This window comes from Bicyclus anynana, chromosome 4 (genome assembly GCF_947172395.1).
Source record: "Bicyclus anynana chromosome 4, ilBicAnyn1.1, whole genome shotgun sequence".
In the NCBI taxonomy this organism is placed as follows: domain Eukaryota; kingdom Metazoa; phylum Arthropoda; class Insecta; order Lepidoptera; family Nymphalidae; genus Bicyclus; species Bicyclus anynana.
The window spans coordinates 16,418,118-16,433,149 of NC_069086.1; the positions used below are offsets into that span (position 1 = coordinate 16,418,118).

At 36.8% G+C, this 15,032-nt stretch overlaps 1 protein-coding gene across 1 annotated transcript in view; it reads right to left on the reverse strand.

The window, feature by feature from the left end:
• Positions 1–15,032, reverse strand: part of LOC112053276 (trithorax group protein osa) — a 136,621-nt gene that overhangs the window by 26,655 nt on the left and 94,934 nt on the right. The window contains exon 2 of the mRNA XM_024092659.2: positions 9,152–9,531. Within this exon, the coding sequence (XP_023948427.2) occupies positions 9,152–9,233 (82 nt within the window). The 5' untranslated portion in view covers positions 9,234–9,531. The remainder of the gene's footprint in view (positions 1–9,151; positions 9,532–15,032) is intronic.

Here is a 15,032-nt window from a genome sequence, read left to right on the forward strand (position 1 = left end):
TTTCCAATAACTATGCTATGTCAATTCAGTCAGAGCCTGTTGTGGCTAGACTTTCGTTATTTTATAAAATCTGTGAGTCTGTCAGCCCATTCTTCTACCATAGGTAGGTACGGTAGCTAACTATGGAGTATTTAACTGTGGTTTTGGCAAGTCAGGGTGTTATTAAAAATTAATTAATTGTAATGATATTTTCGAAAACCCCAAAATGATAATTTGTAAAATATCTTCTATTGGGTTATCTGATCTTTATTATTTACTTAATAATTATTTACTTTACCAAGTTGAAAACCACAATTAAAAAACCCCAAGAAAAACATATTGTACATAGTTAAGAAACTTGTCTCTGTATACAGATATGTATTAAAAACGCCTATAAATCAATCTATCCGTTTGGAAACTACAATGACACAGACATACACACAGAAAAACTAACAGACAAATATACTAACCAATACACGGATACTCATATTTCATATGGGATAGCTGTAACTTATAATCAATTAAAAACATCGAAACACCGTCTCTATAATGAAGCGTAATTTTAATCTCCTTCATACAATGTCACATTGTTACCACGTCGGATTTCATCAGTGGAGAGTGGGGGGGGGGGGCATAAACCAGGGCCGGCGGCAGTTTTCTCAATTGAATGTAAAAACAATTTGGAAAACCATGCTTCATTAGAATAATTGTTAAAATTTGTGATAAATTAATCAACTTCAATTTTTTGATTAATTTATCACAAATTTTAGCTGCAGTAGTGTGCCATTTCTTGTCTAAGTACTCCTTTCCGAAACAGGTAGTTTATCACTCTTTTCAATTGGTAGGTACGCTATAGGTAAAAAAGGTCCGATTAACTTTAAAAAAAATCAAATGGATACTATGAAATGCAAAAATAAGTCTGTCTCTGTGTTATATTTTTACGGGTAGGCCGTTTAATTAATTTTTTGATGATTTTTTTAGATAAATTGGACAGTGGAGCAAAATGTTGGCTACTTTTGTTTGTTTTTATCCGAGAACAAGGTTTCCGCGAATTTTGTAAAAAACTTAACTTGTTGCGGGTGACCGCTAGTAATTAAAATGCGGATGTGAATTTCCAGTCTACCCAGGCGACGAATTTCCAATTTGAGCAGGTAGCTCCGAAAGGCGAATTTACAGTCGCCCCGGGCGGCAAAAACTCACACTACGCCACTGGATTTCATATTCGTGAAATGATCCCAATATTTTTCGCTCCCTGATTGCAAATGCGTCGTAATTAAATAGTCAATGAAACGAGCCGCCAAAACACGCAACAAACGAACGACCAATTTCGAAATGAGAGTGCGTCCAATCCTGGGATTAAAATTGCATTTGAATACATTTTCTAATTACTTGCGACCTCCGGTTTTTCTAGCATAAATTTTGAGTATGATGTAAAAGAAATCTTCCCTTTAGTGACAGTTAAATTTTTAATTTGCGGCGCTGCCGCGGATACCTGAAAATCGCCCCATACAAAATGGCACGAACTAATGACGTCGTAGGTAATATAGTGATCGTTAGATTTGTATGAGCGTTCAAACAAAATTACTAATATCTTTGTTATTTGTGCGTTTATGTTTACAGTTCATATATTAAAAAATGTCACATATAATGTAAGGAAGCTAAAACTGTATAAATTTTCATCTAATTACGATAAAAGATTTTTAATAGATTTTGTAATTTTATAATCTCATTTATTTTGCAAATATCCAGACAATCTTTGGTTTTCATGTATAAATTAGTCAACATTTACCCTATTTACCCAAATGTATCACAAAAATCAATATATTCAAACCTAGTTATCATCCCTATTCTTGTCATCCATTTCACGTGGGCATAATTTGTTTATGTAGTTATTAATTGTATTCTTTCTCTATAAAAAATCTAATAGTCATTGATAAGTTTTATAAGAGGTTAAAGAACTAAGAAATATGTCATTCTTCATCTACTTCAACTTCAACTTATCGGTGGTACCAAAGTACAGAAAGTCAGTGTAACCTAACCTTAGAAGGAATTAGTCTCAAGCGGTTTTCTTCATGAATATTTGAAAGCACGTTCGCGCACTTTTATCTCCAACCTATCTTTATTAAAGACTCACATGATAGAATGATTTTAATAGCAAAATAGAACCTTATTTTCTCCGAAATAAAGATCAACCTATTGTCGCTGATTATACGTGCAATCCGTTTCGATAACTTTTATATGAGATGATAGATGGTAATATTTTATTGGTAGGAAGACAACCGTAAGGTAACTTCTCACTGGTAATTTTCCGTGACTATTGTAAAGATTTTCGTTTCTGTCTGTAATTATACAGATTTAGATATGGCCAACATCAAAGATTAAAGAATAGTCAGATAGAGCGCAAGGAACAAGGCAATATGCAGCCATTCCAGATACAAATTCAAAAATGCATTCTTGAGTCAATATGACACAAAGCGTGGCATCAGTAATTTCCAATATTATTCAAGAAAAATGGCGTCTTATGTTTAGTTTAGTAAGTTTTTTTTTTACTAAAGAAATAAGATGGAGTATTTTTTATAGGTAAATATTATTAGTCTATTATGATATTAATTTTCATGTCTACGAGACGCGTGACGTTTGCTTTTTTATGGGTTTCATTTCAGTCTTCACCACGCGGCTTGTAAATCAATCAATCAATCAATCAATCAATCAATTTATTTATTTGCAGATACATGCATCATATATACAGGTGGTCGGTAGATGTAGATTGTAAATGTATCTTGCCAATTTGGCATGCAAATTATTTATTAAGTATTTAATGATTCAAATGACAATTTCACCATTTAAAATTTACATCTTTACAATAAATTTATAATTATATTACTAAAAATAGTTAGTGTGTACATTTGAAATATGTAATATTCAGTTATAATAGGAAAAGATAATAGGAAGACTCATTCTGTATCAATCTCTATTCTGTGGCCAATTGTGTATGATCGGCATGTCGAAACTAATATTATAAAGAGGTAAGATTTGATTTTTTGTTTGTTTGTCACAAAAACAACTCCACCGATATAAAAAGTCTTTTTCCATTCATCATCATCTCCTTACCCTTATCCCACTTAAGTGGGGTCGGAAAAATATGTCAATCTTTTCCATTCGTTTCTATTACTCGTCAACTCATCATCCACTCCTTTTACACACATGTCCTCTTTCACACAATCCAACCATCTCTTCTTTGGCCTTCCTCTCCTCTTATGACCTTCCACTTGCACATTCAACATTTTTCTAGTAATATGACTTTCCTCTCTACGCATTACATGTCCATACCAAGCTAACCTTCTACTCCTCAATTTTTCTGTCACTGGCGCCACCTTCAGACTTCCTCTTATATACTCATTCCTTATTTTATCTATTCTTGTCACACCACACATCCATCTCAACATACGCATTTCGTTCACATGCATTCGTTTACTATCCATCCCTTTCACCGCCCAACATTCTGATCCATACAGCACGACAGGTCTTACAACCGTTTTGTATATTTTACCCTTAAGTCTAAGAGGCATTCGCGGGTCACATAGTACACCTGAGACCTGTCGCCATTTCATCCATCCCGCATTCATTCTACTTTTTACATCTCGGTCCACATTGCCATCGTTTTGAAAAAGCGACCCGAGGTACCGAAAATCGGAGCAAGCTGGTAGGGTTACATCATTTAAGGCAATTTTGGAAGATTGAGATGTACCGCCAAAGTCCAAGAATAAGTATTCAGTTTTCGTTTGACTGATTCGTAGACCAACATTTTCCAATTTCTCCTGCCATTTTCCCAGTCTGCTCTGTACCTCAGATGCGTTTTCTCCGACAAGTACAATATCATCGGCGAACAGCATACACCAAGGTGCTTCTTCCTGTATGTCTGATGTCAGAGCATCCATTACTAGGAGAAACAAATAGGGGCTTAAAGCCGATCCTTGGTGTAAGCCCACCTCCACTTGAAACTTGTCAGTAACACCAGCTTCTGACCGTATGCTCGTGCATGCATCTCTATACATTTCTTTCACTATTCTAACATACTTCCCAGGTATTTTCTTCACGTTCATAGCCCACCATACAACCTCACGGGGTACTCTGTCATACGCTTTCTCTAAGTCAACAAACACCATGTGGAGATTCTTTTGTGCATTCCTGTATTTCTCACACAGTTGACGCAAAGCGAAAATAGCATCAGTTGTACCCCGTCCTGGTATAAACCCAAACTGATTTTGAGTAACCTCACTCTCCTCTCTTATTCTCTTATCTATCACTTTCTCCCAAATCTTCATAGTATGTGACATGAGCTTTATTCCTCGATAGTTGTTGCAATTCTGGACATCACCCTTATTTTTAAATATGGGCACCAACGAACTGCTGGACCACTCTTCCGGGATTGACTCTTCGTGCAACAACTTATTGAAAAATAAAGTCAGCCATTTCCATCCATCCACTTTCAGGCACTTCCAAGCTTCGACTGGTATACTGTCAGGCCCTACCGCTTTACCACTTTTCATACTTTGCACTGCCATTTTTACTTCATCTATACTCACCTCTTTTACCACTGCCACATTCATTGATACATTCTCTAATTCGCGATTCCAGTCATTCTCTTCGTTCATCAACTTTTTAAAGTATTCCTTCCACCGACCTTTTATTTCTTCGTCATTTGTCAAAACCTTTCCGGCATCATCTTTTATGCATTTCACATGTACTATATCCCTTGCATTCTTTTTTCTCGCTTTTGCTAGGCGAAATAAGTCTTTTTGCCCTTGGGGATAATCTAGGGACTCATACAATTTACTGTTTACTTTTCCCCTTGCAATAGCAACCGCTTTTTTCGCTTTCATTTTCTTCTCCACGTAAACATTCTTTTTAATCTCTTTCGAATTGCCGTCATAATCACTCACATTTTTCCAATCCTTAAATGCATCCTTCTTTTCTTTCAGTATATTTTGTATATCCTTACTCCACCACCATGTGTCTTTAGCTATCATACTTTTACCTTTAGTCTCTCCAAAAACATTCTTTGCCTCACTCCTCATGCACAAAGCTATTTTATTCCAGCATTCATTCCCCGATTTATTGTTAAGGTCATCCATGTCAATCATTTTGTCTACCACTCTTGTTCGAAACTCTTTCACACACTCCTCTTTCTCTAACATGTACCATTTTATTTTGGGCAGGGTCTTAGGCTTAGGCATAGACTTTTGGATTTTAATTTTTATTTCCATTAGTAAAAGTCGGTGTTGTGATACTAAAGGTTCCCCCGGTATGACTTTACAGTTTTTAATTTCTTTAATATGGTCTCTTCTTATAAGAAAATAGTCAATTTGTGTATTATGATTCCCACTTTTATATGTTATCAAATGTTGATCCTGTTTTTCAAAGAATGTATTAACTACTGCCAGATCAAAAGCCGTGGCTCCCTGCAGCAGGTTTTCTCCCTCCCGATTACGGTTTCCAAAGCCCCGACCTCCATGTACTCTCTCATAACTTTCATTGAGTATTCCTACATGACCATTAAAATCTCCCCCTATATAGACCTTTTCATTATTGGGGATAGCTATCATAACTCCGTCAAAATCATTCCAAAACTTCTCTTTCGTCGCATCATCACAACCTGTTTGAGGCGCATATACACTTACTATATTGGACATTACATTTTCTATAATTAGTTTGACTACTATAATTCGATCATTAACTCTATTTACATCTGTCACACATTTTTTCAACTTATTATCTAACACTACACCAACCCCATTCCTTTTGCCATCACTCCCGCAGTAAAAAAATTTAAAACCCATCCCGATTTCTCTAGCTTTTGAACCCTTCCATCTCGTTTCTTGCAAACAAGCAATGGTCACACGTCTCCTTTCTAAAACATCCGCTAGCTCTCTTCCTTTCCCAGTCATAGTTCCTACATTCCAGCTTACCATCCTCATTCTTACTTCCCGGACTTGCTTCTTACGTCGCACCCGTCCATGATGCAACAACCCTTGTCCATTTCCCACAGGCGCCGGGTGCTGCACCTGCGCGTCGCCTAGGGGGCACCTAACCTTCACACAAAATCCGTTTCCTTGTATTGACATATTTTTTAAATGTTTTGGCTAGTAATTTTTGTGACCGGCCGCCTGCCTGACGTCAACCCTCCTTGGGAATCCTTAGAGTTGTGGATTTTTTCGAACCGCCACCCACTAGCGACATTTTCCCTTAGTCATTTATTCATTGTAGATATATTTTCAGGCGGTAATTTGATTGTAGATGCTACTAGAAAATTCAATTTGCCACATAGCCTTCTGCAAGTCGAGCCACTGTTCACGATGAGGAAGATTGCTTCTTTGAAATGCATACTTGATGAACAGAGCTTACCTTTATTGAAAACAAGAATAAAAAATGAATGAATTTTGAATGAATGAATTGAAAAGAAATTGGTCATGAAATTCTTTAATTTATTATTTGAACGAATTCGAATAAGGCCTATGATGATTATTCTGCCAATCCACGTTTTTGGATTTCAATCAAGATAGGGTGGTTTTTTGGTAGTGGTTAGCTCTGATACTGCAAGATAGACAATAATATAACATTATGATACTTTTTTTTTATTCTTTACAAGTTAGCCTTTGACTACAATCTCACCTGATGGTAAGTGATGATGCAATCTAAGATAGAAGCGGGCTAACTTGTTAGGAGGAGGATGAAAATTCACACTTCCTTCAGTTTCTACAGGACATCGTACCGTAACGCTAAATCGCTTGGCAGCGTACCTTCGATTTAGCGTTCCTACCGGCAAAGATGTGATGATGACGTCTTTTAAGGTTGGTAACTAGCCCCGACCGAAGCCTCCCACCAGCCAGACCCAGGACCTCCGTCTAGTAAATCCACCGCGCATTCCACTGCCTCGTCGTCTACTACTAAAAACTACTAGCGGACGCCTGCGACTTCATCTGAGTGAAATTTAGTTTTTAAGAAATCCCTCGGGAATCATGGGTTTTTCCGGGATGAAAAGTAGCATATGTCCAGAGTAAAATCTATTTCCATTCCAAATTTCAGCCAAATCGGTTCAGTAGTCGCGGCGTTAAAGAGTAACAAACATCCAAACAAACATATTTAAATTGACCTTCACCCTTTATTAGTATAGGGTATGGCGATTTTTGCGATGGTGACATTAGGGTAAATAAGGCTTGAGCTGAGGTCTTGGCTGAGTTTGTTGTGGGCTCTTCTCGGACCGAGGCGCATTTGGAACCCTCGTAACTTCAATTTTAAGTTTTCAAATAAATTACCACCATTAAATCATGACATAACTTTACTTTTCAAAAGTGCTTGTAAATTAAGTCTAATTGAAATAAATGAAATTTTAATTTAAGGTCAATATTAAATCAAACGAAATAGAAAAATGAACGAAAAAATCTATACTAATATTATAAAGCTGAAGAGTTTGTTTGATTGAACGCGCTAATCTCAGGAACTACTGGTTCGATTTGAAAAAATCTTTCAATGTTACATAGCCCATTTATCGAGGAAGGCTATAGGTTATATATTATCCCCGTATTCCTACGGGAACGGGAACCACGCGGATGAAACCGCGCGGCATCAGCTAGTATCAAAATAAACCTGCGAAGCGTCAAACCCTCAGGTGAAACCCATGATTTACGACCTCTAACTGGCCGTTAAAAGCTGGGAAGGACGACCGGTGGAGGGATTTAGCTTGAACTCCATTATAACCCTTATAAACAATGCCGTAACTGTCTTCATAAGACTTTACTGACTTACTAAATAATATAGTACGAGTAACTGCTTTCATAATGCTCTTGCAGGATGAACTTTAAAGTATTTGGCTGGTGGGAGGCTTCGGCCGCGGTTAGTTACCACCCTACCGACAAAGACGTAGCGTTCCCGTACGATTTCGTGTAGAAACCAAAAGGGATGTGGATTATCATCCTTTTCCTAACAAATTAGCCCGCTTCCATCTTAGACTGCATCATCACTTACCATCAGGTGAATCAAGGGCTTATTTGTAAATAATAAAAAAAAAGTATCTTATCCAATCCTACTAATATTATAAAGGCGAAAGTTTGTGTGTAAATGTGTATGTTTGTTCCTCCGTTACACGTTTAGGCTACTGAAGCGATTGGACTGAAATTTGGAAAAGAAATAGTTTTTTTTTCGGATTAACACATAGGCTACTTTTCATCTCGGAAAAATCGGTGGTTCCCGCGGGATTTGTGAAAAACTGAACTCCACGCGGACGAAGTCGCGGGCGTCCGCTAGTATATCATAAAAGTATCATTTCGTAATATTAACATGACTACACCAGGTGTTCTTAACAATATGAATCCAACAAATGCGTTCAGCGAAGGTATAATTTCACTCTCTGAGGTAAAATTTATTATATAAGTAGATCTTACCCTTGTTTTGTAATTCTAGAGCCCGTAAATCATATTAAGGTTCTTTGGTAACCAAGGGACTGGGCTGTGGGTCAAATGTGAGTGTATTTTCGGAAGAATTAACGTTAAGGAATTAAGGATTAAGGTGAATGTTAATATCATACTGTTATGAAATAATAATTATTATTATGTTAAAGGAGATGGTCCAAAGCTGTATGGAGCCCTGGATCAGTCATTGTACCCTAGCGGAAATAAAAGAAGATATTTTTTTTAACTATTTTTGATTATACTAATCTACAAATTTACTTTAATTCTTTCGAAATAATATTCATTATCTCCCAAGAAATGCAACATTATTAAGGGTATTATTGGCGGATAGATGACGTTTTCATTCAATGCATTAATCGATTTGACGTTTGCTGTCAATTGTCATGTCATAGTTGCTTTATGGGCGCCATCTTGATATAACTCAAAAACTTGGGTTTTTATTTTATTTATTTGTTATTATTTAGTTAGATTTATTAACTTTAATAAATTTTCCTTGTATTTTTTAAATTTTAATGATACGGGGTACAAGAATGGACCTGAAATGGACCATCTCCTTTAGAAATACAAATGGTGAAAAAAGTTTCTATATGCGGATCTCGAGGTTGTGCGTGTGATGTTTTTTTTATGGATTTCGCCGGCTTCACCACGCTGCTTGAAAGACTCGTTCTGAATGATCTTTATTATGTACTTGACTTCTATCTTACCTGACTTTTTGGCACCATTCCCTTTGCCGCCATTTTTGTTCTTCCTCGGGTAAAGATTTATTTTGCTCTGGCCACACCCCATCACGACATCCTTTATCCATCCATCACCAAAATGTTCACTTACATTTCACTTTCACTTTCTATTTGACAATTCACTTTTACAATTAAGACTATTTATTATTTAATATGATTTAACTTTTCACTTTTTATGTAAACGCATCACTTCATTCCACTTTATTTTGTGTAATGAGGCATGATGGTTGGGAATGTGAGTTGGTTTTGTGTATTTTTTCTCCGATTTATTCTCTTCCATTGGATTTTATGTGAGAGTTTTCCTTTTTAGATGTTTTTGTTGGTAGCGGGGCCGCTCGGTTTCCTTTCTGCAAAGATAGAGAAATAAAAATATATTATTAGGGTGAAGCTTGATGTATATTTATTTACTTTTTGGGAGTTGGTAGGGATGCATTGTCAAATAAATGAACTTTTTTAATAGGTAGCACCAGGGTTATTATATATCTCAGTGTACAATTCAATTTATGAGTTACTACATCGTTATTCGTCGTATTTTCGTTTTTGTGATAATTTTAAACAGTTATTTCAAAATCAAAAAATCTAAAATTCAGTATACAAGCACTTTTGATACGTCAGTTGACTATTTGTAAAGATTCTACCACCGGTTCGGAGGGATTTTTCAAAAAATAGCCTTGACTACGCCATTTTAAATCAAGTGTGAGTGTTTCTTTTTCGTTTTCTTGATTGTCTAACATTTGATGGCCTTTGTGGCGCAGTGGTATGCGCGGTGTATTTACAAAAGGGAGGTCCTGGGTCGATCCCCGGCTGGGCAGATTGAGATTTTTTTAATTGGTCCAGGTCTGGCTGGTGGGAGGCTTAGGCCGTGGCTAGTTACCACCCTACCGACAAAGACTTACCGCCAAGCGATTTAGCGTTCCGGTACGATGCCGTGTAGAAACCGAAAGGGGTGTGGATTTTTATCCTCCTCCTAACAAATTAGCCCGCTTCCATCTTAGACTGCATCATCACTTACCATCAGGTGAGATTGTGGTCAAGGGCTAACTTGTCAAAAATAAAAAAAATAAAAAAAAAACATGATTATTTCAATTTTTTTAACGAAAAAATTTTTTTACGAAATTACATAAATAAAACTCTTCTCGTTAAAGTGTTTTTCAGATAGCATGGGTACAGGGACAGTTGCCTTATGACGTTCTTAATACGTACTATTATCGTGAATCACGGCAAATTTCTGTCGTGTCACCGCATCCATGCTATCTGAGTTTTATTTATGTAATTTCGTTCAAAGAATTATTTTCGTTTAAAAAAATTAAGTACTTGTTACTATCACTGCTAGACTAATGTCACTTTACGTAAAATGACGATAATCATGTTATTTCGTAACGCCATGTTAGATCATTGCAAAAAATAAATACGATAAAACCGATGTAGTGACTCATAATTGGAATGGTACACCGACATACATAATAACCCTGCTGTTACCATAGACATGTCCATTAGTAACCCGCTAGCCCAGCGATGCTAGGCTTGGCATAGGTGTAATTAACACGTACTAATGCGGTTTCATATTCATAGTCCAAGTAATTGTCCAGTAGTTAGTTTGTAGCTTCCGTCCAGGGTTAGAATCCTGTGACGAGCTACATATTACTGAGCTTTTCTTTGTATTGAGAAATTTTTAGTACACAAATCTCCGAATCAGAATCAAATCAGATTTTTTTTCCGTCGGTCCTGGTCATTATTATTTACGTCTGATAACGATCGTCAAAGATACATTAGTTCCCCTTATCCCGAATGTGAGCAGTGTTAGGTATTTGACGGTCTCCGTGGCGCGGTGGTATGCGAGGTGGATTTACAGTACGGAGGTAGGTATTGGGTTCGATCCCCCGCTGGGCCAATTGAGGTTTTCTTAATGGGTTCAGGTCTAGCTGGGGCGAGGCATCGGCCGTGGCTAGTTACCACCGACAAAGACGTACCGCCAAGCGATTTAGCGATGCGATTTAGCGATTCCGTTACGATGTCGTGTAGAAATCAAAGGGGGTGTGGATTTTCATCCTACTCATAACAATTAGTCCGCTTCCATCTTCGATTGCGTCATCACCAGGTGAGATTGTAGTCATGGACTAACTTGTAAAGATTAAAAATAAAAAATAGGAATAAGGTTAATATTCCCCCTCGTTTAAACTAAGAGGTCTCCCTCTGTTCCTCTTAGATAGGTATATTTGATAGGCTCGTACCTCTAGGTAGGTATATCTGATAGTCTGACCAAAGACTCAAGGTCAAGTCTCTTAATCCGATCACTTTTAACCTGCATAAAGAAACATGTCTGGCTATCACACTCTCCTAGTCCATTAGGGGAAAATTAAAAAAAAATCACAAAAATTCAACATTCCATTTCCCACTCGATATTAGTTACAACAACATTCCTCTAACATTAACGGCGTGTATTAAACAGATTCCGACTGCGCATCGCAATAGCACAATAACCTGGACTTATTTATAACATTACAAAGAACACCGCTTTCAAACACCGCGCGCCTCGTGGGCGAGGCTGTACGCAGCTTTAGTCTTCTCACAAACTACCGGACCACTGGGTCTTGAAAAGAAAGTTTCTGTCTCAGTTGATTGTAAAGCCTACCACAGAATGCATACAAGGTTCTATTCAGGCTGAGACGTACTTGGCACTTTCATAGCTGTTATAATTTAATTAATTATGTATATTGATATTATAAATGCGAAATTAAACATGTCTTTCTGTTTGTCTGTCACCTTTTCACGAACCACTTTAGAAACATTGATTACTATGAATTTAGATAAATTATAGTGTAGTAATACTTCTGTAACACTTTGTAAAAGAACATGGTCTTTTTACGTGAACATTAATGAAATTAGAAGGAGAGGAATATTTAACGGGAGGTGATAGTTTTTACGAAAGTCCTTCATTTCTTAAATTATGTTTACAGAGGTTGATGCACTGACGTTATCGTTAACATGTAGTAATGTAAAAAAATAATAACAAATAATTATGTCGACGAAATATATTTTCATTTTTGCTTGTAAAAATTTCAAAGTATTTCAGTTGTTGGCATATTATTATTCAGTAGTACTATTATTTTCGTTCAAGTTCTTCGCACACGTATTGTAAAGTGCCGTGATAGCTCAGTGGATATGAGGTCTTATCTATCATATGTGGGTTCGAACCCAGTTCGGGGCATGCACCTCCAACTTTTTGGTTGTGTGAATTTTTCGAATTAAATATCACGTGTCTCAAACGGTGAAGAAAAAACATCGTGAGGAAACCTGCATACCAGAGAATTTTCTTAAAATCATGCATACCTACATTTGGTAGCAGTTATATTGCTTGCATGCGTGAAGTCTGCACAACCGCATTGGGCCAGCGTGGTGGACTATTAGCCTCTCATTCTGAGAGGAGACTCGAGCTCAGCTTTACGTGACTACAGATAGCAAAATAGCGTAGCACCAATTTTATGTAAACGGAGAGTTCTACATAAAAAAGTAGAATGCGTAACATACACGAAGGCAAATAGCAATATGGCAGTGCGTTCAAGCGCCAAATTGCTACCAAATGTAGGTATATAGCTCGTATGTCTTATCTTAATACCGGGCGTATCGATTGTTGATTTCCGCCGGTTTCCACAATCGCAATGAAACTACGAGTGAAAGGGTTATTATCGTTAAAACGTTGACATAAACCATGCGTAAGTTTTTAATTAACTAGGCTCGCTTTGGTCTACAACTTTGCTTGTTTTGCGAAGACTCGTTGAAGTTTGACGTGTGATATGAAAACCCGTACGTGAAAAAATATGTCTGTGACCGACTTTATTTTTCAAGGAATTTTCTCCTGAATTACAATTTGTCTTCGTAAAGCAGGCGTCCACAGATCCGATTCGTACGTATCGGACGCATAGCATCCGTCCGTCCGTCCGCTGGTTCGTCACGTGGTCTTTGTTACGGCGTCAGCTAGTATTAATAAATGTGAAGATTTGTTCGTTCCATTCTTACGATTTAATTATTTTGTATCTAGATTTCTCTAGAGATTTTTTCCAAACTGTATATCGGAATTTTCCGAGCCATAAATGTCTCAGCTCTGAGCCCGAAAGTTTTTTATTACCTGTCTTGTATTTACGTTATTTAAGCAACAAGATAATAGGAATATCTTGATTCTCGACCCAAATCAGCGAGTATGATAATAACTTAAGTTGAATAATTTAGAATTTTTTCATGTTTTCATGTTCATTCCATTTTTTTTATTCAGATGTTTACTTTTTCAGGGTTAGGTAAGTACGAACTTAAGAAGTAAAAGAGGACCCTATTGCTAAGACTCCACTGTATGTCCGTGTGTATTATGTTTTGTGGGACGTCGAATATCTTCACTTCACAGCCCAACAGATGCAACTGCAGAGCGATGGTATGTCACAGTAGGATTACTTGTGCAATCTAAACAACATAAATAAAATAAAAATAAAAATAAAAAATAAAAAACCTTTTATTTCCAGTACATAAATACAATTTAGTGTGAATTACCTACTTTCTAAAACAAAAATTAGTATGTAACTATTTTTATGGTATTTATTTAAAACTAACTATATTTTACTAGAACCCCCTCAGGTAAAGGCCTTCTCCAAAGATTTCCATTTTTCTCGGTCTTTAGCGATTTGTAGCCATTGTGGGCCTGCAATTTTTTTAATATCATCGTCCCATCTAGAGTATGGTCTACCTCTGTAGCGTTTGCTCGCTGGACCTTTCCATGATGTCATAAACAACATAAGTTATCGTAATCAAAACCGCGTGGCAAAGCTACTGGTCTGATAAATTCGGAAATTCCACAATCGATGAGTCAAGTCAATAAATTCTACTCCAACAAAAATGCGGTCGGTATCTCGTAACAATACACAAAGCATGCGATCATTAAAGCAAATTCGGTGAAAGGCATTAAAGTCAATAACAAGATGCATGCCAGTTCAAAGGTATTCCTGTGGGATCTTTGGAAAGCCTAATAAAAAAGATTAAGGTCGGTTTTATTAGACAAAGTCTGGGTGTATTTGTGCATGATATCACAAGGTTTTTATCACTTCATAGGGTTCAACCAATAGAATGTATTCCTTCCTGCTCGATTTTACCCTGTTTTTGGAAAATCGAGTTTTCAGTTGGTAAATTTTTAAATTTTTGGCCCAAGAAAGCTATTCTGAAGTAATATCCTAATTACTAATTAGTAATACTAACTATACTAAATCTACACTAATATTATACCTACAGAGGAAAGATTTGTATTTTTAACCGACTTCCAAAAAGGAGGAGGTTCTACGTTCGGCTGTATGTATGTTTTTTTTTTATGTATGTCCAGCGATAATTCCGTCATTTGTGGACCGATTTTAAAAATTCTTTTTTTGTTGTGAAGGGTTTGATTTCAGGGTGGTCCCATTTTTTTCATGTCAGGATCTGATGATGGCATCCTGGAGAAATCGAGGAGAACTTTTGAAAATCGTAGAGACGGCTATTGCGTTTGTTAGTGTTTCCATAAGGTATTTTAAACCACTACAATTTTATGAAGGTCTGGAGTTGGTCTGATGATGGAGCCGATACACAGACGATGGAACTCGTCAACGATTTACAGCAGGTACCTTTTGTTTGGGCTTAATTTATTTGTATTGATGAGAACTTTTCACCTAGATGGGTTGTGACTGTATTAAGGGTCTGATGATGAAGACGAAGGACAGTGAAGAGAACTCCTCGACGGTTCACAGTAGCTACCTTGTGTTTGGACTTGATAAATTTGTATTGATGAGAACTTTCCACCTAGATGGGTTGTGACTGTATTAGGGGTCTGGTGAAG